Raw genomic sequence first — 26930 nt, 5'->3', positions numbered from 1 at the left:
TAATCCTTATTTGGTCTGCAAGAGGAAAACCCACTCTGTGTGTCAGTTATAAATAATGCATCCAATTAGCCAGCTACATGCTGCTGCATTTCCCTGAAGCCCACGAATCTGAAAGCCACAAAGAAACTGTGCACTTTTTGAGAAATGTTCAGGCTTAATATTGCCCTTATTCTGAGGTCAGGCCTTTGCACTCTCCCCTCCGCACTGCACAGCAGAAGATGTGCAGAGGTTGCCCTTTGCAGCAGTACATAGGATGAGAACAAATTCTAAGAGCTCATGCTGTGATTTCCAGCTGTGTGAGGAGAATGCAAGATAAGGGCTGACAGGACAGGCTCCAATGCAGGAAAGATAGAAAGAGGCAGTGGGGGTGTGCCTGTGTGCATGGTAAAGGTCCAGGCCTTTCCAGAAGCTGGCAGGATCATTCACTTTGTTCTGTAATGTTTTTATGGTTCCACTGAACTGGTGAATTGATTAATGTCATATGAATGAGGCTACTACTGAAATGTGAAGCAGCTTGCCAGCAGTGAGATGGAGGCCAGCACAACATGGTCCTTTTCTTCCCAGCCTGCACTTTTCTGTGGTATAAGGAACACAAACTATGTTTCAGAAGATAAACAGAATCAAATTACAATCTACATTAATTAAATTTCCTGCACTAAACCAAGAAATAAATCAAGTATGATCTTGGAAAAACGGTTTCTGCTGTTGCAAGATCACATTTTTTCCTAAAGAAACACTTGTGCTTATTTTGAGAGAGGGTAATGAAACTATAAACTGAAAAGTCATTTGAAAATGATAAATTAGACTGTGATTATGCCAAGTGATATTAATTATGCTGATAGACTGTGTGGCAAGGAATTTTTAACTGATTCAGTTCTGCCTTCTGGCTTGCTCTGACAAATAAAAGTGTGTCAAGGTTGGTTTGTTAGTGAGCTGCATGAACAGCAGTAAGAAAGCCCAAACTTGCAGTCTCAGGGTGGTCCATGGTTTAAACAAATTGTGTTTGTATTGATCATACAAACAGATCTAATTTTGCCAAGTCTTCCATATCAATACAGCAGATGGCTGAAAAAATGTTATGAAATTTTTTTCCAATATGACAGGGATGTGGGGCACTCCTGGTTTTCTGCTTTGAAGATGCATTGCTACCTCTTCCTCACAAGGGTTTTTTTTAAACCACACTGTTTTAAAACATGCCTCTCTTCTGCCTGGGTGTCTAGCTTGCATTTCATCTTGATGGCAGTACCTGTCAGGAGAAATGAAATGCTGAACCTAATTTTTTTCAGAATGGCTTTCTGAAGATCAGCACCCTATGCAAAATAATGGTGGGGCTATGTACTGAATGTAAGAGCATCACTGTGCTGTTTTGTGTTCTTGACCAATGGACCACCACAAAAAGGAACAGGATGCAAAAATTATCATCTTCTAAACTCTCTCTACTGCTTTAGCAGGAGCAGGGAGGTCATTCTGCCCCTGTACTCAGCACTGGTTAGGCCACACCTTGAGTACTGTATCTAGTCCTGGGCCCCTCAGTTTAGGAAAGATGTTGACTTCCTGGAATGTGTCCAGAGAAGGGGAACAAAGCTGGTGAGGGGTTTGGAGCACAAGCCCTATGAGGAGAGGCTGAGGGAGCTGGGGTTGCTTAGCCTGGAGAAGAGGAGGCTGAAGGGAGACCTTATTGCTCTCTACAACTACCTGAAGGGAGGTTGTAGACAGGTGGGGGCTGGTCTCTTCTCCCAGGCAACCAGCACCAGAACAAGAGGACACAGTCTCAAGCTGCACCAGGAGAGGTTTAGGCTGGATGTTAGGAAGAAGTTCATAGAAAGAGTGATTGGCCATTGGAATGGGCTGCCCAGGGAGGTGGTAGAGTCACCATCACTGGAGGTGTTTAGCAAGAGACTGGATGGGGTGCTTGGTGCCATGGTTCAGTTGATTAGATAGATGATAGGTTGGACTCAATGATCTCAAAGGTCTCTTCCAACATGGTCTGGTCTATTCTATTCTATTCTAGTCATTGCAGCTTTTTGCCATTATGTAATATAAGTAAAAATGATATCTGCAGTTGTAACTTCCCTGGAATTTTTATTCTGCAAGAACCACAGACCTAAATCTATCAAAGGTACTTTCTAAAGGTGAAAATTAAAGACCAGTGGATGCTAGTGGCTGCCAATTCAAATGTACTTTATCAGGTCAAATGGGATTTGGTCCACTTGTCTCTTTCTTTAGTGAAAGCATGCCACAGCTTTAGATGATATTCAGTTCCAATACTACGTGCTCTCTCTGCTGAATGCATCCACTCCCCATGCCCAGATTTATTTCCAGCACAGCAGCTGGAATGTGCATTTTCCATTGTCAGTTACAGGATCGAGTTCCCAGCTGAGACTGCATTCTTGTGTCAAGTGGAAGGGACTTCAGTAAAAATTCTGCCTGTGATTATTTTCAAAACACTTAAAACCAAAATTATAGGAAATGCAACTTTGGCCTTAGATGACAGCAATGTAAAACCCACACAATTGTGGGACTTTAGGCCACACACAAGATTCACAAAGTGATTCACTGGAGAATGTTTAAGAGTTGAATCTAGGAATTTCAAAATACTCTTTATTCAATAAAAGTGTCTTACAGAAAAGGACCAATAGATGCATGCAATAATGCGACGGAGATTGGAGTCAATACACACAACCAATATGATCGAGTATTGTTCCTTTATTGTTCCAGTATTGTAGGACTATAGTGCGAACATAGTATAGAATAGCAAAGGAAAGTAAAGAAGTGCGTATCAGGGGAACTTCTACAACTTTTATAAACTCGGAGAGCCTCATTGGCATAGCTTCATTGGTTCCCATGAGTGACCACACATCACACTATTATAGATTATTGGTCCAACTACTAATGACACGCGAGGTTGTTGATGCAGGTGCGTGTCCTGTTGTTCCAAGATAACTTGCTGTGTTTATAGCTACCAGTGTCCTGTTTTAGTTACAAGTTGCAGGCACAGCACTGTTTTGCTACACTGCTAGCTGGCTCTGCACTTACGCTGAGCATGGCCTACCACCGTGTCAGGCTCTAGGCCTGCACTGCCAGATTTCTCGCGCTGCTCGTCGCTGGCATTGCCAGAATGCAATGCAATGGTTAAACTCCAAATTTAATGTTTGAATTCTTTAAGTAATCTGCCCAAGCAATTTGCAGTTTTCAAAATAACAGGATATGTATGTATGAACACTTAGAGTGCCCTAGAGGATTTCTGACATTCAAAGTCACTGTTAATGTAAATTTTGCATTTATTGCATTTATTCACTCTTAGATAGCTTAAGCTGAACAGAGTTTTATGAAGTTTCTGAGAATACAGCCCTTTACTATTTGAATCAATCTTTTTTATTTATTATTTCCCAACAGTAATGTAGTTCCTTTGCTCTTACCAATGGGGAAGGGAAAAGTGAAACTTGGAGCAAAGCAGCAGTGTGCTGGATTTGGATTTCCTTGAATGATTTTTGATTTAATCATAACAAAGTTGTGAAGCCTCCACTCTGTATTACTACCCAAGCACATAAGGAGTATTTTGGCTCAAAATGCCTGAGGGTAGGTTGCAGTTTCTAGTGAAGTGTTAGCTGAGGTACATGCTTTTGCTGGTTTAGTGGACTCTAAAGGCTTCACAGGTTTGTAAGAGAAGAGCCAGGCAGCATTGCAGCCTTCTCAGCCTCTTCAGCATTAGGTTGCTTTTTTGGTTTACATCAAAATGATGACTATCTGAATGGGGTCTATTATATGCAATGAATTTGTGATGAGCACTACTTCTGTAATCCTGTTATGGCAAAGTCTGCTGCTGCAGCAGCCACATCAAACATACTGCACAAGCACACATTTTTTTTCTCCTTTCTCTAATCTCTTTGTCTCTCTCTCTCTTTGTTGGTGATTGTCACTCTCATTGGAACTGCTCTCCCCTCCTGCTCCATTGCCACAGGCCACCACTCAGATGTTTCCTGTGCTTAGCATGGGACTGGTACACATATCTGCTCAGCACATTTTAGTGAGAGGTATAGAGCAACTGTATGGAAGTATGGAAGTAAAGATGATGTATGGAACATCATCTTTAGACAATGCTGTGCATGACTGAAGAAGATTCTCTGAGCATTAAATGATATTAGATGAAAACATAAGGGAAGTTTGCAATAGAGGCAGGTAAGACTGACAATCAAATGAAAAAGCACATATGATTGGAGTGCAGGCTGTCCACATAGAGCAGATTTTATGAAAAGACACATTTACCACTGGAAATATCTTTGGTCTGCTTTAAGGTGGTAATGAATACATTGTATATTACTTTTCTTTAAAAGTTATTTAAAATCTTTGATGCTTTTAGGTCTTAGTAATAGAGCCATCAGTATGGCATGTTTTTTTATTACTCTATTAATCTACTCTGTTGTGGTTCTGGTTGTGCTCAGTCATTCACTTGGAAATTGGTCACTAAAAAAAAAATCACATAATTAAATACATTTTCAAACAGAGGTAAATGGCAGATACACACACAGTCCTGTATATAAAAAGTCTACTGAGTAAATTTTGCATGTAATAGACTGGTAGATCCAGAGTTTTTGTAGCATGGGCAGTAGATGCGCAGCACCTGATGGTAGCCAGAGCTTTGGGGCAAATGACCATCCCCAAGGAGAGCTGCCTATCATTTTCAGGATCAGGCTTGTATCTGAGCAGTTACTAAAACCTTTTCCTTTAAAACAAATCAACAAGGAGTTTTCTAATGCCTCTTGCTGTGTTTACTACAATTCAGATACTGCAAGCTGTGAACCAGTTTGTGCCACTCTAAGGCAGGTCTAGTAGTACCTTGCCTACACAGTGGGGTTGTCTCACAGTGTAGCTCAAGGAAAATACAAAATGCACCGTCTAGTCTGCAGGGTAAGGCTACACTGTGCACCCTGTCTAACCTAGAATCCAAACGTATGTGAAAAGCCTTGTTAACACCACCTTTCGGTTTACGAAACTTACAGTGTTAAGGGTTCAAAACTTGTACTGTTTAGGCTCCTTTGCCATGGCTTTTTCATTTTGATTATGATGCCTACACATCCTGTGTGAAATCCTGCTTTTTGTCCAGTCTAGTAAGGAATTCCTCCTCTTGTGATAAAAATCACTGGATTTCTAGCTAGGTCATATTTATTGCTTTTTGTAGCTTAAGTGATTTTGGTACTTAGCGCATCATTATATAGTGGGTTTAAGCCACTACATCTTGAGTCTTGTGTAGCCATACTCTGGGGCTTTAAGAAAGCCCTCATTGGCAAGAATAACAAACAGTGTTTTGGTAGTTTAATAGTTGCTTTGTACTTGGCAAGGGGAAGAACAAGGAAAGCCAGCTCCCAAGTTTTTTCATTCTTTGAGAAGAGCACTCATGGCAGCTCTTAACAAAGAGGGAAAGAAACTTGCTCATGAGAGGACACAAAATACATTCCTGTCCCCAGCCACCAGCACACCCCCTGAAAATGTCACCCACAAGCAACTCTGCAACCTTAACATCCAAATACTTCAGTTCCATTTTGAAGTAATAAAATTTGTGACTCTTTGCATTTCATATTTAACTTCCTTAGTTTTATTGAGATTTTGATTTCTTGAGATCTTCTATACTTTTAGAAAAAAAAAAAAAGTCCTCTGAAGGATTTTACTTTAACAGATATCTCAGATGATTCTTGGCTGCAGGTTTCAGTTTCAGTCACTACAAGCCAAGGAGTAACACTCAGATTTTGATTCTTTCAATATTTCTGGGGAGATTTTGTTTCTCCTTTGAGACTTATTTTATTGAAAAAAAGTCTGTAATGACAGCAGCTCTCAAACTGAAGCCTTTTCCTGGTCTAGATGACATACCACTTCATATTCAATCTCTCACTAGCACATCCTTGATGCCCTTGCTCTGTAGTGCCTCCAAGATGACAGGCTCTGTGATTAACTGGAAAAAGAACAGTCTCTTCTCACCTCCAAGTATGAAAGTGAAAATAGACTCAGTGTGGAAGATGCTTCTGAAACAGTATTTTTATGGTCAGGAGGTGACAGGCTGACACCTAACCTGGTTTCCTAAGAAAATGAGATCTGTGCAATAAGCATGGGAGTTGCTGTCTGCTCTCTTCCATTAATTTTTAATCTGTTTTTCACATTCAGTAAAATTTGACTTGAGTTTATAAAAGTTTAATGAAAACAGGCAGCTGAGTAAAGAGGATAACTGTGTTTTCCCAGAAAGGGAAAGGAAAAGACCAGCCTCTACTATGTAACAGGGAATACACATGGGTGAGAGCTCTTACTATGGCTTCAGAAGCAGGAGAAGCTTCTGAAGGATCAATGCTGCCAGAGAAGCCAACTGAAAGATGCAAGGCTGTGGGGTGGTAGGGTTCATTACTGTGCTGCAAATACAGCTCTTGGAATGGCTTTGTTCCAGTCTGCAATTTGAACCTAACCACTGCGAGTGGGTGAATGGCAGGGCCTCAGCTAGGGCACCACCTGCACTCCTGCAGATGCCTGCTCCTGTGGGAGGAGGGTCAAGTTCCTGTGCTAAATGGGCTGGTCCCTGTGTACTTCTCTGCAGGGGAGCGGCTGCCAGTAGGGCAGACAGACTGGGTGGTGAGCTGTAAAAACCACACTTAAACCCATTAGTGCCTCTGGCTTCTTTGCTATCTCTGTGCATGAGGAAGCACTTAGGCAGAAGGACAATCCTTTAATTCATGAAGAAAGGACACACTGCAAGTGCTCCTGCTTCGAACAGAGTTGCTCATGTAGAAGCAATTCTGGCACGTTCTGGTGTGCTGTGAGGACATTATTTTATCCTTACTTTTAGTGGAAGGGATGAAATAGAACAGTAATAATGGGACTGATAAATGAAAGGAAAACTGTAACCACATAATTATGTCAGAATCAACTAACAGCCATGAAAAGCCAATTAAGCCACATTATGCAGATACATGTAACAGAATACTATTAGCAAGTCCTTTGCAATAGCATGCCTGGCAATTAAGGGAGCAGTATTGGCAACACACAGTGAAAACGGTGATAATGTATAGTTAAAAATGTTTGGAGACAAACAGCACACAGAGTACAGGAACTGCCTGGAACTGAGTGTAGGAGTGTCCTCAAAGATAGTGCACCCAGAGGAAAAGCCAAAGATGTTATTCCAAATAGAGTGATCAACTAGGATGTTTGCCATAGCTTGGAACAATTTATATTGACCATCAAAATTAATTTAATGTATTATCCACAAATGAAAGGCTGCAGTGCAGCATTTTCCAACTGTCCACAAATTTCAGGTTGTGCAGGCTAATTCAGGTTTTCTGTATTTTGTTATTAATTAAAGAAACTTGTCAGCAATATTCTGATTTAGGTAGTAGGTAAGTAATACTCCTGTAGCTGCAGCCATTCAGTAAATATTTGGCAATGATATCTCTCAGTGTTGTATAATCTTACGTATGTGATAGTCCATACCAGGGTCTTGGAAAAAAGTGTCACCCGTTGAGTTTGTTTCTCATTGGAGTATTGGAATTTGCTGTTTTCCTCTCAGCCACCATAGAAACAGAGTGAAGGCTCAACTCTATGCTTCACTTAGCTTCCTCTACTCACTCTTGCAGAGACTTCTCATCTGCAGTCAGGGAGAATTCCTCAGGAACACGCTCTGAAATAATGTTAATGTGGAGTTCAGAGTTCTCACAGGCCTTACAAATAGATACGCTCTTGTCAGAAACTATTCCATGTGACTGTGGAGATGTCATCTAAGGGAATAAAAACAACGGGTGTTTTTAGGTGTAAAAGGATGAGCACACTGGAGAGATTGTAGTCCCCATACTTTCTCCATCATCCCAGGCAGACTTCTGAGACATGCTACCAAGAGACTTTACTTGCAGAAAACCAGCATGCATCCTTTAAATGTTCATCCTGCATATTGTTTTCCAACAGATACATGCAGGGTTTTTTCATGCTTTGTTTTTGGCGGTCGCTGAACTCCAGTGAAGTGCAGATAATGAGAGGTCAATAGCACCTGTGCCCACAGCAGTGCTTTTCTGAGCTATTGTACAGCAAAGGAAGAAAGAGGAGTGTGCATGTGGTTACACTTTGGATATGGAAGTCAGGCAATATGTTTATAAATTAAATTCTGTCAGCATCTTAAGTGTTAGGAATATGCCATTAATGAAATCTCTGCCAACCCAAGATTTATGATGACCAGGAGACATGTTCTTGCTTGAATGCAGAAGCAAGGCTGTGTTTGTAGAAGTTAAAACATTAAATTGTTTTATGCTGTCTGTATTTACTTGGGTTATTTTTTCTTATAATTTATATGTGGGAATATTGATGCTTACAGAATACTGTTCATTAGAGAAAGTATCATTACCTCCACTTTTTACATGTGAAGAAAATGATACCCAGATATTTGGTGTACCCTTGGTGAGGATATTGTACCAGAGCAATGGGGAAATTAAGAACCCAATTTTTTTGTGTCATACTTGTGTATACCATATCTAGATCATGCTGGATTTAACAGCACAGTAAATTTAGTTACTGATACTATTAAACACCTACTTGTTCATCCCTTTATTTGAAGGTGGAACATAATATTCCTTCTCCAGTAAAGAAAAAATTTAAGTCCATTTCTTTCACCTTTTCCAGAACCCACAGAAAACAGATAGTATCTGAAGTAAGAATCTGTCACTAGTAGCAGCGTGTGCTCCTACACTGTCCAGCAGAAAGGATGCTTTTCCTGTAAATAAACTAAAATAAAGATAACAAATAAAATCCAGTCTAGACAGAAGCAGTAAACCTTGGACAACACATGTAACAAAAAGGATGCCTCTGACAAATGGGTATCACTCCTAAGTTGTGTCCATCCATAAGGCATGTTGTATTCTGTCAAGACTTACAGTGAACATACAAGCCCTCTTAAAGGTTTTTCCCATTCATGGCCTTGAAGCTTATGTGTTTGCCTTTAAAAGAGTGTTGGTAGCAATGTGTTTGTAATCAACAATACTACTGCTGAGCTCAAGGAACCCTTCAGGAAGATACTCTCCAGACATGCTTACATTCTTGTTTTGTACTTCCACAGACCCATCAGCCAAAATATCACTAATGATGTGAAATTTTAATTTCACAGATGAAGGAACTTGGCGTCATCGTATACAACTGTAGCTGCCTGGTCCTGGATTTACAAAGGATATTTGCCCTGTATAGCTCACTAAGATACAAGAATAAAATTCCTCCGAGTTGGTCTAAGAGACTGTATGGAGTGTACGATACTCAGAATAAACTGACACTCCAGCTGAATGAGACTAAATCGGAAGCTTATGTGTCGGTAAGTTCTGACATGAATTGCAGAGAGGGAGGTAAGAAACTTATTTAACCCACCACCCATCAGATTTTTGAAATACCTGGAAATTAAACATTGGTTTACTCTCCTAATATTGTCTTGTGCAAACTATATAAAGTAATGAGACTGGGTTAGGTAAGTGTTAGCAGCATCTCCAAAAGAATTTCAAATGTCTTAACCAATATAGAGATATTCACAGTTCCTTGCAATTAAGTCCATCATAATGCTGTCATCTCACTAACATACTGTCAGGGAGAAATTGCCATGAAAAGTAATTTCCACTATTAGGAATAAATTAAGCCCATACTCTAAATTGGCTCTAATTAAAAAATACACACATTATTTCTATGTCCTTAACCCAATGCAGCTACTAAAAACTGAGATTCATGCAAGTGACTGGAAACTCAACTATAGAGATAAGACCACTACAGCTATCATCTACAGAAGACAGAATGTGTTTGATGGTCTCATAATACTGGAAAACCAAATTGTTCTGTTGTCTGGGAGAACAGCTATTCCAATAGGCATACTTTTGTGGAGAAGTCTGTGTTTGAAAGGTTTTTACAAAGTTAGTTACCTTTTCTTGTGCAGAACAGACCAATACTTTTTTTGTTTGTTCTGCTTTCTGTGACATTGTTCATACTTGCAGTTTGCTAGGACTGAAGATGCTTCAGGGTTTCATTTGAGCATTATTCTTGTTCCCTCTCTATATAATGTTTGCCACAGAATCACCAAGGCTGGAAGAGACCTCAAAGATCATCAAGTCCAACCTGTCACCACAGACCTCATGACTAGACAATGGCACCAAGTGCCACGTCCAGTCCCCTCTTGCACACCTCCAGGGATGGTAACTCCACCACCTCCCTGGGCAGCCCATTCCAACTTTTCCTTGTATTCAAAAAGTTATAGGGAGGATCTTCAAATTAGGTTATTTACACTGGTGGTTAGAAAGTTAATGACCTAGAAGTAAATGAACTGTTAACCAGACATCTAAAACGATATGGAATGAGCTTCATATCAGAGCTTGCATTTTAAACAATGCAATATACATAAGGATTTGTCTTCTTTACCCTGTCCCATTAAAAGCATTCGTACTTCAGTACAACATTATCTGCTTCAGTTTTATTTTTAAATGACATCTAAAAACTTTAAAATTCAAGCAGCAGTCCCCATGGAAGCACTGTCTGTGTGTGTACTTTTAATGGGAAGAAACAGAGCAGTCCTTCATGTTGGTAGTGAGGTAGCAAGACTGGAAAGAAAGTACACAAAGTGATAGAAACGGTGAAAGCTGTGCAGTGTCTTTCATCCTGGAGTTAATTACATAACTAAAACAAACACCTAAAAAATCAGGAAGACTTATTTACTATTCTGTATAAAACGTTGTTGTATAGCCAGTTATGTCTGTAAGAACACAAGGCACGTACCATGCTCTTAAGTTGTACAGCAGAGGATGTTGGTGCAGATGAGTGGTTATATAGGGCAGGATTAACTTCACTTGCTGGGAGCCAGGCAACATTTACACATCCAGGATTTTGTGCCTTTACAATCAGTGGAGACAGAGAGCTATTTTGGAGTGAAAATCTGGAATGAATAGCCATCTGAAGCGGCATACACTACCACTGATACTGCAGAGTCTTAAGGATTATCTTAAATTAAGACACAGACTTTTGGACTGTCGGCTAAGGAGCTACTTCCTTCTAAGCAATCTGTAAGAAATGCAGAAATCCGGCTGAAAACCAACCCTAGAGGGGCACACAGGAAGGAAAGCTGGGTCAGGTCAGGCCAACTTTAAGGAATCCAGGATCCTAGACAAAGACAAATGGAGAGAGACTCTACAAAAACTGCTCTTTTGCAGTCTTCAGAAAGCACATTTCCTCCCTGTGAAAGTTATTTTTTTTATTTTCTGTGGGAAACAAAAGCCTCTTCTCTTGAAATTCCATTTCAGAAAACAAAAGGAAGGAGTCACTGGCACTCAGAAGCTTGAACCAGTCAAGTCCAGCTCCATGAACTGCTTGAATTTTTAAGCCACAGTCAGTTCTTCCTTCCTGAAAACAGACTCTTCAATAAATTTCTTTACCAGCTAGAAAATTCTCCATGTTTGCCATTATGGCCCTCTGAAAGGGAGTCCTAAAGTTGCATTGAACTGGTTGGTGGAGCAAATACTAACATTTCTCTCTGTTTCTGAACTAATGACAAGAAGAAAATATCCACAAGCCAGGCAATTCACTTACTACCATCACTGTCCTGTCTCTTGGCAGTGGTGATGATGCTGCCCTTGCCCACTGCTGTGCTTCTCCTTCCCCCAGCTCTGAATTTCCTCCCTTTCAGTCTGGGGCAGCCACGTCTCTGAGCAGGGGCATGGTAAGGTACTGTTCCCAGTGAGAATAAAGGCCTGTTTCTGGTAGGTGAAAGGAAGTATCAAATGGGTATTTGATCAGAACAATGAGTACTATACAACTAACAGGTCCTAAAATAATCTGTGACCACAGTGGGGTGTCAGCCATGCCACAGGGTAACAAGTGAAATACCCAAATGCATGTGTTACAGTGAGAGCTTTAACTGAAGTTTTTCTCCTAATTATCTTCTAAATGTCTTTCACTTTCTGGTCTTCATACTGAATGCATCTGAAAAAGTTAATACATAAGAACTCCTTTCTTCAGCTGTTCTGTAACTTAATACTTCTATTCAAGAAAATAGTAAGAGAGTCAGAATAAAATCTTAGTGCAATAGCCTCCCAAAAGTTTATGATAATAGACATAAATTATATTTAACAAAATCTTCAGTCAAAAATCATTCTCTGAAAATGTATTTCACTTTCAACATTTGTGCAACAAGCAGCATAACATGCAGGCATTTAATGTTTTTGTTATACTCAGGAATTGTGGCTTAGTGTTGCTTAGCAACAAAATCATCTTCCAGACTGGCTGATAAAATGTAAGAGGGTTTGGTGGTTTCTCTACATGTTCAGGAACAGATCTGGAATATTGGTCCTGAAATCTTGCTACAGTTAATTTTCTGAATCCTGAAGAACACCAGTCAATGGTTTAAAAAACTAGGATAGGTATTGTATTGAAAGGAAAAAAAGACTAATCAAAACCCCATAATCTGTACCATACTCATCTTCATGTCAGCTGCAACCCAAGTAGATAAGAAAGGTGAGAAGGTGATACAGCAGTAGGAAGGCAGTGGTCTGGCATGGCCAGCTGTAAAGGAAAGGGAGAAGTGGCACTCACTGTAGCTTGATAAAGTGGCTTCAGGAACCTCTGCTCCCAGGAACTGTGTTGTTGCCTGTGAGCAACTTGGCAGTTGGCTCTGCTTCTCTCTTCCTGCTTGGGCAGAAGAACAAAAAGTCCTGGGCCTCTCTGCCATGGATGGGTGATCCCCATTGGCTTCACCTTGCAGACTCACACCTTCAACAGCCCTAGATGCAAGGCAGAAAAGCTGAAATCTGGGTTTACCACTTACTGGCTCTTCACCAGGTAAAGGGTAAATTTATAACAGAAACTAGGTTTTAAAGGTAAGTTTCTTGCAAAACTGCAGCATCTCCCTGCAATGGTGGCTGACCAAATGGTGGCTTTACATGGAACTTCAAACAGAACTGACACAATTGACTTAATTCCTGGTCACAAATGATATATTAGGCTCATGTGGCAATATCTAATAGTAACCAGTCCTGAGACTTGTTGGAACAAAATTTTTTGAAATGTCACTTCAACTTTGATGACTATAATAGATGCTTTGGAGTTTGTGTCTTCTGCATTTTATCCACAGTTACATCAAAATGGTGAGGCTTCCAAGGGAAAATTAAGCAAATGCAGAGGTATTTGTACCTTTTGAGTATTCTCGTGGGATAGTTGAAGGTATCAGTTAATATTCTCTACTAAAAGAAACGATGCTACTTGCCATCTCAGGAACGATGAGGGGAAGAGGAAGTAAGTCACTTATTTTAAATGCCATATTTGAACCTTTCCTTTCGCAGAATTCACCTAAACTCTTCTGCCCAAAGGACAGAGTCCTGGATATTGAAGCTATATACAGTGTTATCGATGAGGCAAAACAGTTTGTATACATAGCTGTCATGGACTACTTGCCTATTGTCATCGACACCAATGCTAAGCGGTGAGTGCCCATGTCCAGGACTAAAAAGTTATCAGAGTGCCAATAAGCTCTACTGCACAAGGTGAACCCACAGGAGATTAGTTACTACTGTGGACCATTTTCTTGGGGCCCAATTCTGCTCTTATTGAAATCAGTGAGAGTTCTGCCATTGACTTAAATGGGAGCAGAATTGGGACCTAAGAAGACATTTACAGTTCTGGGTCCTAAGCTTTGGATCTGCCTATCGAAGGAGATCAGAAATTGTCTAGTCTGACCATCTGCAAGTGACTGGGACTCAGGAACACAACCTGCTTAGACATTAATCCTATTTCTTATATATTCACTATCTTTGATATCACAGCTGTGGGCAATTTGTGAACATCATATGGATATTCAACATGAGAAGCATGTGTGCATGTTAGGGGAGAAGAACATGTTGTGGGTTGTCACATACAGAAAGTGAGATGTCATTATTTTATTGAAATGTACATGAAAAATCCAAATTCAACATAGATTACATTAGAAATATATCACATTTTGTTTAACTAGCAGTTGCTAAAAACAAATGAAACCAATCATTTTTTTAAGCATCCTGTTTGTATGAAACATTTAAAAGCACTCAAGGCTCAAAATTGGAGCCACAGTGTAATAAAACCACCCAACTCAGGAGGCAAGTATCCAGTGGTCCTTCCAGTTGTCAGTAACATTCACAATGAATTCCACATCTAGCTAAGCTTGCCATTCCATCTATGCACTTCATTTGAACACAGTTAAGCTAAATTAAACATGACAGTATGTGCATTTTCCCAGTTTTGCATAATTAAAGATGTTTTGTTCTATTATTTTTATAATAACTCATTTGGCTGATATCAAACATAAGCTGTTTCAAGTCTGCAAGAGGATTTTTCCAATAATCTCACTATGTGGAGCCTCTGTCAGAGTGAAAGAATCATGGGTAGTGCTGTAGGAACCTCAGTTTCACAATGCGCACCCTTTGCGTTTCTCCTTTATGTTGTACATGGAACCGTTAGAGTGTTGCAGTTGATGTTATCTCCTATGTTGCTCCTTACTTGCCTGAAGAATTCAGAAATCTACTGGACTGGGGAGATCCAGGGCAGCCACCTGCTTGAATTCCTCAGCAATTTTCCTACAGCATGGCTTTGTGTATTACCACAGGTTCTCTACCTTGTAAGCTCCTAGTTCTCACTTGCAAGTTATCTCCTGACATTGTAGAGCTCAGATTTCATTACACCAAATGCCTCAATGATGCTGGAATAAAGGAATCATTCATTTTCTTTGTCTAATTCTCCCTGTCCTGACCTGCTCCTACCAAAGATCAGAAACACAAAGCTAACTAGAAAGCATGAGAAGAACACCAGGGAAGCCACCATCCTATTTGTGGCAGAACTTCTAGACTTCTCATCAGGAAAAAAGGGCAGTATCCTTAAACAACCCACCTTCATCTGCTGCTGAAGGCTGCAGGCACTCACAGAGAAACAGCTTTCCTTTTTCAAAGCAGGAAATTACGAAAAGCATTCCAGTCCCCAGGCTGCATGTTCCCAGTACAGAGGGAGCAGTCGCGGAGGGATCCATTGTTTCTGTTTTCTTATTTGTGTAACCACAGAAAACCCTTTGCGTCCTTTTGTCCAGACTGGGTAAGCAGCACCCTCTAGCTGTAGTTCATTCTGCTGGTCCTCTTGTCACAGTGACACAATAGTCTCTCCCAGCCCATAGACAGTAAAAGTACCTGTATTTTGGGCGAGAGTTTTGGCCGCTCTCCGTGCACGTACACAGATGGAAGATATGCTCAACCATCCCCCAACCTTACTGTCTCCACAGTGACCATTTTGATGCTGGGCAAATTCAGACGAAGAAGTATACAGATGCATGTGTTTACTGAGAATCCCTTCAAATGACGATAGCATGCATTCAACAAATAGAAAATGAAATTCATATGTGTTTAGTTTTCTCTATGATGCCTAGATGTTGCTGCATAAAAATCCAATTTTTTTTTTAACTTGTCTGAATCCATTGTATTCTTCCTCCACAGGTACTGGCCATATTTGGATGGGAAGATAAGAGAAGCATTAGTTTTACGAAGTATTAAAGTACGACTTCTCATAAGTTTCTCAAGAGACACAGATCCCCTTACTTTTAACTTTGTTTCATCTCTGAAAGCTATTTGCACTGAAGTTCCAAGCTGTAGTTTGAAAGTTGTAAGTATAACCTATATTGCTTTTAAATTGAAGACATTTCCTACACATTGGAAAAAGTCAAGTAAACTTCACAACTCAGAGATGTCTTCTGCTGATATTATAAATAAAATAGGAAATGTAATACCATTAACTGAATTTATTCCTGGCAGTAACAGACTTTAAGACAGAAAAATAGAGCAATGCCAAAAGACAGACTCTGTGGTGGACAGCCCATGCAAACACTACATCAGGTCTTTCACAGCAAAGCTAATATAGTTATATGTCTTGTTTATACTGGTTGATAAGAGTAAAACTGACAGCACAAGAATGTGTTTTAGTCTGGAGCCATGTAATCTTCCTGTTCAGCTGCGTAAGCATATGCTGTTCCTTTAGGCAAGTACAAGAAAAAATAATGAAGATTTTACATTAAATCCAGCTACAAATTCAGAATTGTGAACGCCAGAATGAGCCTTATGTGACCATATTAGGCATACAACACAGGAAAGTGAGAACTGCCATCTATGTTATATTTGTGTTAGAGAACAGTCTGTGGTAAGTTCTGCTTTCAGTTTGATGCAGTTGATTTTTAGGAAATTGAGGCAAACTAGAAAGAAAGCCTCTTGAATCATTTCATCTTGAATTAACTTTGTGTGGGGTTTTTTTTCAGATAACTGTCTTAATCTGCTGAATTGCTTTAACTTCTTAAATTAATAATCCACTAAATATTTTTGGCTGTTTAAAATCAACAACTGTTGTGGAAAACAAGTGCTACTTGTACTATACACACAGTGGTATTTATGCATATCTAGATAGCAGGGATTTTTGTTACAAGCTACACTGTTATTCCAAGTTTGATAGGTAAGGAGCAGCATAAAGTGTTTTTTTAAGTCAAAAAGTCCCTTTGGGTCTGACACTACTTAAGCCATTTCAGTTTCAAGTAACGTGTAGTTTGTTCCACATTTATCATTATAATTCTATTTCTGTATTCGCACTTACTTTTATTTAAGTGGCACCTAATGCTCTACATACTCCTATCCATTTCCATCTATTTACAGCAGGTAAAATCTTGAGTACAGAATTTGTCTCATCAAGAATAAAATGCTGAAAGGAGAAAATAAACTTATTTCTAGACATCTATTCTAGGCAGATAGGCTAGCTAGAAAATACCAGTAAAACTTCCACTAAAAAAAATAATAAGAGACTGCCTCAGATTTAAATAGTTGTAAAGATGCAAGACAGCAGTGCTATTCATCACACGTTCCACACACTGCGTATGTCACTGCCTCAAATAAGCCGAGGTACAAGTAATAGCCCAAGGCTCTGAGTTTATTGTTATATATTAAATTTTGGCCTAAACTGTGCCACAGGCTCCATCATGACACTCCTTTACTTCACAAAACATGTCAGAGGAGCTCTGCTTTCCTTAAAACTGCCTGCCTTTTGTATTCACCTCTTCTAGCCAGGACCAAAGTGACACAAAACTATGTGTCTATGGGGAAGAAGGAATAGGCTAACAAGATAAAAACTAAAATTAAACTTTCAGAATTATTTAAAAGTTCTACTTTTTCCTTTTGGTTCTGCTTTGGGAGTGAGAGAACACACAAGAACACTGAAATTTTAAGGTTCTCTTAGGTTACAAATTCTGGTTGTAATTATACTTAAAATTGCTAAGCTGTCTCAATACCTCAATACAGTTCTGACAGAAATGGCACAAGACCCCTGCATGCTCAATTATTCTGTTCTCTTTGGGATAATATACCTGAATTCTATGAGGCATATTCAGTTACTTTTTTCTTTGATTTAGCTTTTGATCCCTGTGATATGCCTATGTAAAACCTGATTTGGCTAGGGAGTTCCCAGCAATTGCCAATGACAGGCATTCTGCAGGGCACACTGTTTTGTGATGAGGTACCCACTCATCTTAGAGAAGGCTGTGCTGATAGAATTTCTCTGTTAATTGGGAGTCTCTGATTTCCTCTGGTCTCTGACCAGGCTGATGGAAGTTTTAGTATTGCCTAACTGCAAGAATATAGTTAGAAATGCGGCATTGCTACACCTAGCGATGTCCTGGTCAAAACCAGCCACCAATGGCTGTGCATGTGATTTTTCAGTCTGCTATGGAGGTCAGGAAGGCATAGACTAGAAGGCACAATTTCCCGCTTGTGAACACTGAATTGTAACAGCATGCTCTATCTAAAACAGGTTCTTCCTCTTTTGCCACAAAACTTTCATAATACTGAGCAATTAACATCATCAATACAGTTAGAAAAATGCTTAGTCCCTCATTACGCATTCCTCAGCATCTCAGAGTCCAGTTCACGTAAGCATTAATAGTTACTGGATTCAAATGAAAGTGCTTTGAGAGTGCAAACTCAATACATGTAGTCTGAAGAAGAAGAACTCGTGAAGAAAAAGCTTTGTTGGAGAACTAAATAAATGCTGCAAACACAGCCAAATGTCGAGGAGTAAACTGCATGCCAAACTGCTCAAACTGCACTGAACCATGTGTGGTCATGAAATTTGAGTACAAATTATAACAGGTAAAGCCAAGGTGAAGAGCTCCCCATTGGGCTTCTCGGGATCTTAATTCCAGTACTCTAAGTTTTGTGAGCTTGACCCTGTAAATATAACTTAAGTGCAAGAATGCTCAGACTAACTCTCAGGAGCAGTAAAAAGGGGTGAGCTCTGTTGGGTGCAGTGCTGAGCAGAGAAAGGCCCATGTTTTTGAAAGGCCCACAGAAAATATGAACTAGAAAAAAGGTGTCATTAGCCAACCAGAGACCAGGTAGGAGTGGTATTGAACAGATATATCTATAGCACATGTTCTTGAACCTCCTCATGTAGCTATTTTTGAGTTGTACTGGTGTGTTCCTGCTAAGGTAAGAGAAAGAAAATAACCCACAGAACTTTTCCCTAATTGTTAGGAAGCCAGAAATTCCCTACAGGTAAACAAAATGTTATGAATTAACTATCAAATCTTTGCTTCTAAGCATGAATTTTAAAACTTTAAGCTCCTAAAACAAGGATGGAAAAGATTAATGAAATATTAGCAGAAGATGATGTATTATTAACACAGTACTGCTGAGGGCATGTGGTGCAGAATGTTAGGCTGTGCTACTTAATGCCAGTGCTGAATCACTTGCTCATCTAAGCTACATCTGTGTATTGTGTGTGAGGGCAGATGGCATTCCCTACTGATATCTGTATTGTCAGGGAGATAATGGCTTTTCTGCTATTGCTGGAGAACAAATTACATTTTCAAGACTTCTATCTTTTCCTGCCTGAATCTGAAATTTTCTCTCTTACAAAGAACAGAACACTTAACTTGTGATTTTTCAATTAATCACATCTGCTGAATCTATCTCAATTTGACAACTCTAAGTTTATATGATTATTGTGCATGACTATATATCAAGATACATAACTTTTCATTAAATTTCCTAACACTGGGAAGAGGCCAGCTGGTTATGTTTGTCTCCTAGCATTGATAACTTAATGATGTTTAACAATGCCAAGCATAGGTCCTGCGCTTGAGTCACAACAGCTCCATGCAATGCTAAAGTCTTGGGGCAGAGTGGCTAGAAAGCTGCCAAGCGAAAAAGGATCTGAGGGTGCTGGTTGACAGCCTGCTGAACGTGAGCCATCAGCATGCCCAGGTGCCCAGAAGGCTGATGGCATCCTGGCCTGAATCAGAAATAGTGTAGCCAGCAGGAGTAGGGAACTGATCGTGTCCCGGTACTCAGCACTGGTGAGGCCACACCTTGAGTACTGTGTTCAATATTGGGTTCCTCACTACAAGACCAACATTGAGGTGCTGGAGTGTGTCCAGAGAAGAAGAAAGCTGGTGAAGAGTCTAAAGACCAGGTCTACTGAGGAGCTGCTGAGGGAATTGGGATTGGGATTGTTTAGTCTGGAGAAGACTGAGGGGAGACCTCCTTGCTCTCCACAACTACCTGAAAGGAGGTTGGAGTGAGGTGGGGGTTAGTCTCTTTCCCCTAATATCAGGTGATAGGACAAGAGGAAATGGCCTCAAATTGTGCCAGGACGGTTTAGATTGGATATTAGGTAAAATTTCCTTACAGAAAGAGTGGTCAGGCATTTGAACAGATTGCCCAGGGAGGTGGTGGAGTCATCATTCCTGGAGGTGTTCAAGAAATGTGTAGATGTGGCACTTCAGGACCATGGTTGAATGGCTATGATGGTCTTAGGTTGACAGTTGGACTCAATGATCTTAGACATCTTTTCCAAGCAAACCAATTCTATGATTCTGTGACAATTTGCCAGTTTAGACTATTCTGTACAATATTCATACTAGTCACAAAGTATCTTCAACATCCCTGTGAAGAGTTACTGTGAATACCCTTGATAGACACCCAAAAATTGAAGATGCTTTCAGAAAGACTAAGATCCATCTCTGGCTTGTGGGTCCATCTTTGTAGAGCAGTTACTCAGCACACAGTTGCAGCTTTGGTGTTGTCTAAGATCAAGTCCCCTAATGACTGGTAAATTTTCCTTTATAAATGCTAATATGGTCTGTTCTAATTGAAAAGCTGTAATTGTTAGTAATGTTAAAAATCTGTAATTAAAAGTATGATTTCTCCATGCAGCTTAGACAGGAACATACCTCATAAATCTTATTTAAAGGACAGATGCTACAATTTTACATAAAATCTTTTTTTCAATGCCTTGATGAAACAATGACTCAAACAGTTTGGGTTGTTCTTGTTTTTAAATGAAAACAAAACACCAAAACCACAATATACCACCAATGTCTTTGGAATTCTGCTATTCATTTAAAAAAAAAGTTATTTGATAACAATGAAGATAGCAATGCCGTGTACAGGTAAGCAACCATGCAATGACATACAAAATTTAGATACTGCTTAAGGGAACAACTTTGTGATAGTTATCAATCATAAAACTGCACTGCAGTACCACGCAGTGCTGGGGCACTGAAAAAACACAAGCTCTCTGAATTTTATTTCCAATCAACTGAAAACCTGCTTCATCTCCAATAAACTTTCATCACCGGGAATGGGGACTGAAAGTCCAAGAACAGAGACTCTCTTTAGTGCTGGAATCACCAGGAACTACTAGTCTTGGTATTTGACATGGAGTTCTTCCAGACAGTTTTGGTATAACATAAAACTTACCCAAATATATTTTCCAATGTTCTGACATAGTCCACAGCAATAATGTGTTATTTTTTATTTTAATTAGGCTTGGTACTACTAATTGCAGATAAAGCTTATTTAGAACTGAGAGGAGGCTTCTCCATGGAAACCCAAACTGTAATGATTAAGACAGATCATTAAGAAGAGATATTTTTGTATTTATATACACTTAAGAAGGAAAAAGCACTTTAGGTATAAACCCTAAAGCTGCTATTCCCAGTAATCAGTATCAACACATTTTGCAACAGTTGAGTAGTTTACTTCAAACCGGCTTGAAACCTACCTGCATCATCAGCTGGGTAAAGAATACTTTCTAAAACTTGGCTGCCTGTGTGCTACATTGTCCTGAAGGGACAAAAAGCCTCAAAAATGCTCTGAATGAGACAATGGGGCAGGACCCTGCAGATCTGGCTTTTCAGGAAAATGCCCATGGTGCCCAGGCTGTCTGGACATGTCCTGGGTCCAAGTGGGCCAGGTGTATGTGCCTTTGGCCACGTTTGGAGAGAACTCGTTCTATAGGTTACAGTGCCAAGGTTTTATCTCTCAATCTTTGTTGTCACTGGCCATTATTGTCTCGGGAAATCTATAAGTACCAGCCCAAAGAGCCAGAGCCAGAGCCTGAGCCTGAGCAATTGTCCAAGCTCTGGGAGAAATCACACGCCTTGCTTGGAAGCCGAGCTGTGTTTCAGTTTACCCAGAAAGGACTGCAAAGACCCCTCACTGTCTGAGCATTGTAAAGCCCAGGAGCAGAATGGAAGCATCTAGCCGGGCCAAGAGGCGAACCCCTGGAGGAGCTGTTTGATTGGAAGAAGCGACGAGTGCCGCTGCGAAGGATTGCAGCAGAAGAACCTCTTTTCTACAAGGCTTTCAGCTACAAAGCCTTTGGGGATAAATCCTGAATGTGTGTCAGCAACAAGCAGCAGATGCCCACAGAAAGTGAAACTCTGCTCCTGCAGCTTTCCCGTGGTTGATGCCATTTTGGTTTTGTTTAAATCCCCACATGTGCTGTGGGATATCACGATCAGTGAGTAATTATGAAACCTGATTTTATAAGCATCTATTAAAGGCCTGTTGCCCTAGGGAATCCTGGAGTTCCCCCCCCTTGTGGGCAATCTCCAGCTTTGTTGCCGATGTTCCCCTTTTTTTATCTTTACAGTTTAAATTGCTGTTTGTGTTGTTTCTGGATTTTTGTACATATTGTTTAAATTGTTACTTGTTCCTGCTGGTGAGATATCTGTTCCACAACCGAATATTTTGAACCAGTAAATAGGTTTTATTAATATTTTCTGTGGGATTTTTTATGATTAATAGATTTATTAATATTTTTATTAATCATTCTGCCTGTTGAGTATTAATAGCCTCCTTACAATCATAACACATGTGTCTACCCTTATTTGATTTAATCAAACTGATGATCTAGTCTACCACTGAGATCACTACATTTTAATAATGATTTTACCATTTTTACAGTTGGATTTTTTAAGTTTTAGGATTATCCTGAAAGAAATCTCCATAACCTAAAGGGATTCATTTAGTATAAAAAAAAAAAAGGGGGGGTGGGGGGGGGTTGGAAGGCACTGTTTCAAGAGATGAATGTTTCATAGTGGAAAACATCCCCAGGAATGATCAGGGAGCTTTGAGGTGGTGGATTTTGAATACTGTCTTTCAATGGCTCCAAGTGGGTACAATGTATAGCCAGTTACTTTCATCAGCAATATACTGTGACTTGGGTTTGTTCTGAGTATCTACATCATCACCTCGAAGTTTCCCAGTAAATACTTAATTTCTCTACTTTAGGTAGAGCTATTAGTTTCCTTGATGAAATACTTAGATTTGTACTGGAGGTCTCTTTTTCTCTCTCTCTGTTTTTTTTTTCTCCTCTGGCATTGATACAGACAAAGAGTGCATAGAGCTCTGAAATTTAAAAATAAAAATATTGAAAGATCTAACTCAGACTTCACCCTTTAGGGTAAATCACATGCATTTTCCTCATGTTGTCTGGTAAATCTGACCTCATGTGGTAGGTTTAGGCTATGCCTTAAATTTTTTTTTCACAGATCTTGAACAGGAAGGAGTAAAATGTAAATAAATCACTATTGGGTGTAAAAAGGAAAATAATGATAGTTCTAGACAATCCCATTGGAGAAGGTAACAGACTTAAACTTCTTAGAATTGATTAGAATAGAATTAACCAGGTTGGAAAAGACCTTCAAGATCATAGAGTCAAACCTATCACCCAACACTATCTAATCAACTAAACCATGGCAACAGGTGCTCCATCCAGTCTCTTCTTAAAAACCTCCAGTGTTGGTGACTCCACCACCTCCCTGGGCAGCCCATTCCAATGGCCAATCACTCTTTCTGTGAAGAATTTCTTCCTAACATTGTACAAAACAATTTCTCCTTGCTTCTTCGGGCTAGGAGACACTAATTGGCTCCTGCCTGACCTTGGCTGCACTGCTTTGTTGTGACTGGTATTAACTCTCTGCTCTTTCTATTGTCCCTTTGGTGTACAGGGAGGTAAGGAGAGAAGGCAAGAAGGGAGAAGCTGTTGCAGCTCCCCTGGTCTTTGGCTAGGGGGGTTCTTGTGCTGTTTTTTAATTGTAAATACTGTAAATATTGTATATTTGTGCATATTTGTTGTATTCCATTGTAGATTGTGGTTTTGCTTGTAAATACAGCTTTCATTTGCTTCCAGCTGAGCTGGTCTGGCAAATTTAATGTAGGGGGGAATTTTTCCATCCACCACACCTTGCCATATCAGATTTAATTCTGAGAAGTTTCTAAGATCCAGAAATGAGAAAATTTCCTTTTGGAAACTGTGCAGTCTGTAATGCAGCTGCTGGTGTACCTGCCAATCTGGATTCTGAAGCACATTGCAAACTCTAGTGTTCCTTGATGAATGAGGACATGAGCTAGAGAGAAGATCCTGTCTCTTATAATGCAGAACACATTGCCTGGTGGAGGGGAGTGGTTTTGCTTGTTCACTTCCTATCCTTTACTTCCTAGCACTGTATTGCTTTTAGTATGCAGTAGCCATATACTTTGTATAGTTCCAAATGGCATAGTCAGTATCACAAACTATGAGACTGTAGCAAGATATACTGTGTGGCATTTTATTAAAATTAATGCTTGGCTTTAAAAACCTCAAGCTGTTCTGTAGCACTAACTCATTTTCATTAGATAACAGACCACATTTTTTCTGTCTGTTACAAAACCATGCTCATTAACCTGCACTCCATTCTATTTTATGGCAGAAATTCTTTGATCTTGAGGAAGAGAGTGCATGCTTTCTTAAAGAACAGAAGAACACTTCCCTTCCCAAATTAAATCGCAACAAATATATGGTGACTGATGGAGCTGCATACATTGGTAAGTAACTACATCTCAAGAAATTCTAGTTTGTATCCAAAAGCCTGAAATAACATCCATTTGTTAATGAAGAATCTACAGCTGATATGCTTGTTATGTTGAAACAATGCACACTGCTTTGGGAATCTGGGGAAAGCTTGAGCTTTGAGCCTCATTTAAAAACTCTTTCTTTCCCTATGAATCAGTTTTTCAAAAGCAATATTCAGCTTTCAGTATTTAAAAACTGACCAAACCCACAAATGTAACATAGTTCATGAAACAGGAATAAATTGGATTATTTATACATTCTCTTGTTTCTGTAATCCAATGAAGATGGACTCGTCTCCATTTCCTATGTTAGTACTAAAGTCCTGGTAAATAATTGCAAATGCCTTTCATCTTCTTCTTTGAAGTCTTATTCCATTTGCTGTAATGACATTTCAGACACCCCCCTAACACTAGGTACATGTCTAATTGGTATTTTCAGTTAAAGGTATATTTAATTGAAGTCACTACTATGCATCTAGTAGAACAGAAGTGAAGTTCATGATCAGTCCAATGCTCATTGAATTCAGGTTGAAAACTAGCTTTTGAAAAGATCTGACTGCTTGAGCTGTATGTGAGCTGCAGGATCAGAAAAACACTACCAAAAGAAAAAGTACCTCATGAGAATTTGTAAGGTCAAGATAGAAAACCTGCATTGTAATATGCTGCAGCTTGATGCTGTAGTTGCTTATTTCCTCACCTTGAATTAATTCAAAGGGGTTAAAGCCTATGATTACAGTGGCAGTGAGGGAAGCACCCAGAAGCATGTCCAGGCACACAAATAATGGAGAATGTTAAACAGCATAGACATACAACCAAGAGCTACTCTGAAAAACCCACCCTGATGGGCTCTAAGCACACATACATCTCTCTTATCCAATCCAAATCTTATTTTTCATTTCAAATACTGCACTTTGTTCCTTTCTCATCTCCCAAATGTTTTATTAGTGCCCCTCCAATGTTTGGGGATTTTTTTTTACTTAATTTTAAATTCCTTCCTTTAGCCAGATCAAATTTTAGTAACCTGCAGCTTATCTACACAGCATGGTTCTCAGCTGAGTTGTTTGGGTTTTTTTCTTTCCTTACATTCATAGATAGATAGATAGATGGATAGATAGATAGATATAGAAATAGATATATATATAGAAATAGATATAGATGTAAGTAAGAGAAAGAAATCATCTATGTGAGAATAATGCAAATGCATGTTAAGGACTTGATATATCTTTTACTTGAAAGCATAGAAAAAAAATGTCCTTTATGGTGTGGCTTTAATTTATCATTCTGTACAGCTTTGGTATCCTTAATGTTTTCTGCTGAAGCAGCTGAAATGATGCTAAAAGGAAGGGTAGAAATTTCTCAGATTTCTTCACATTTTATGTATGTTGAGATACTGTTTCAAAAGATGACCTCTAATAACAGCATCTTTTTTCCAAAGTACTGAAGTACTGCATATGTTGTACAACTTAAATAGATACAGTCCTAGTGTAAACAAAGCAAAACAAAACAAAACACCACTAAAGCACTTTGGTTTACCTATTTTCCATCAATCCAATTATCCTCTTTGCCTTGCAGTCACCAGGATTTGAAATGCTCATTCATTACCTTAAATTTCAGCAAAGGTGATAATAAGTGACATAAACAAGTAACATTTGCTTCTTTCCTGAAATAGTATCCATCAGCAGGTAACCTGTAGAAGATCTATTGGTTTGGCTCTGCATTTATGGAGAAAGCACTCTCCATTGCATATAACTTGAAATACTTGATTTTTTTTCTGTAGAATAGAATAGAATAGAATAGAGTAGAATAGAATAGAATAGAATAGATCAGACCAGGTTGGAAGAGCCATTCCAGTGGGCAATCACTCTCTCTATGTATAAACATTCTTGGCACTGGAAAGGCCAATGAGGAAAGCAAATGTAATAATAATACAATATGTGCAAAAGGAAGAGCAAGTTAGTTTTGAATAACTAAAAGAACATGTTTTCACTTATGAAATGATCTGTACTACACACTGGTATGTACTGGAGTTTTTTCATTCCTGCTAGCATAGAAAACCTCTTTCTGTTGTTGCCCAGGTAGGTGCTGGGAAAATGATGCTGTGTCATGCATGTTTGCTTTTAGGGAGAACATTGTTTGTGGGGTCTGTCAAAGTTAGAAACTCATTGTATATTCCTGCCTTTACTTGTAGGTAATTTTGATTGGGTAGGAAATGCTTTTACGCAGAATGCTGGAGCTGGCCTTGTAATCAACCAAGCAGACGTGGGGAACCGCACAAGCATCATTAAGCAACTCAAGGCTGTTTTTGAAAGGGACTGGTATTCACATTATGCCAAAAGTTTACAACCAACAAAAATCCCAAACTGCTTTAATCACAAACTTAATAAAGCAACATCAAATAAGACTGCCATGAGCAACGCAAATTAGAAAGACTATCTTACTGTTTAGTATGGCAACGAAGAATTACATTGGGGTGTAGCCTTCTTTCATATTCAAAGACAAAAAACTTACAGAAAAAGAAAAAAAAAAGTTTGGGGCTGTTTTTAGGAAAAAGCACACTTATATAAAAACTGTCTAACCTATATTCTCTATATTGAACTATTTAAGACTTTCAAATTTTTACTTCTGACACTGAATGTCATTTCTCTCTTCCATGTTACTTTTAATGTTCCCTGTTTGAATTTAACAGCATGTGTCAATTTTTCTATTTCAGTTTTAAGACTTTCCCTA

The 26930-nt window shown here is 39.3% G+C and overlaps 1 protein-coding gene across 1 annotated transcript in view; it reads left to right on the top strand.

Moving 5' to 3' along the window:
- The window catches only part of PLD5 (phospholipase D family member 5), a 194375-nt gene extending 167727 nt beyond the window's left edge, over positions 1-26648 (top strand). Inside the window, 5 exon segments of the mRNA XM_054162294.1 lie at positions 9125-9322; positions 13317-13456; positions 15486-15651; positions 24062-24176; positions 26392-26648. Of these exon segments, the coding sequence (XP_054018269.1) occupies positions 9125-9322; positions 13317-13456; positions 15486-15651; positions 24062-24176; positions 26392-26648 (876 nt within the window).
- The last annotated feature ends 282 nt before the right edge of the window (positions 26649-26930 follow it).

This window comes from Dryobates pubescens, chromosome 6 (genome assembly GCF_014839835.1).
Source record: "Dryobates pubescens isolate bDryPub1 chromosome 6, bDryPub1.pri, whole genome shotgun sequence".
NCBI lineage: Eukaryota > Metazoa > Chordata > Aves > Piciformes > Picidae > Dryobates > Dryobates pubescens.
The sequence above is the reverse complement of the archived record's forward strand: the minus strand, read 5'-3'. Positions and strand labels throughout refer to the sequence as shown.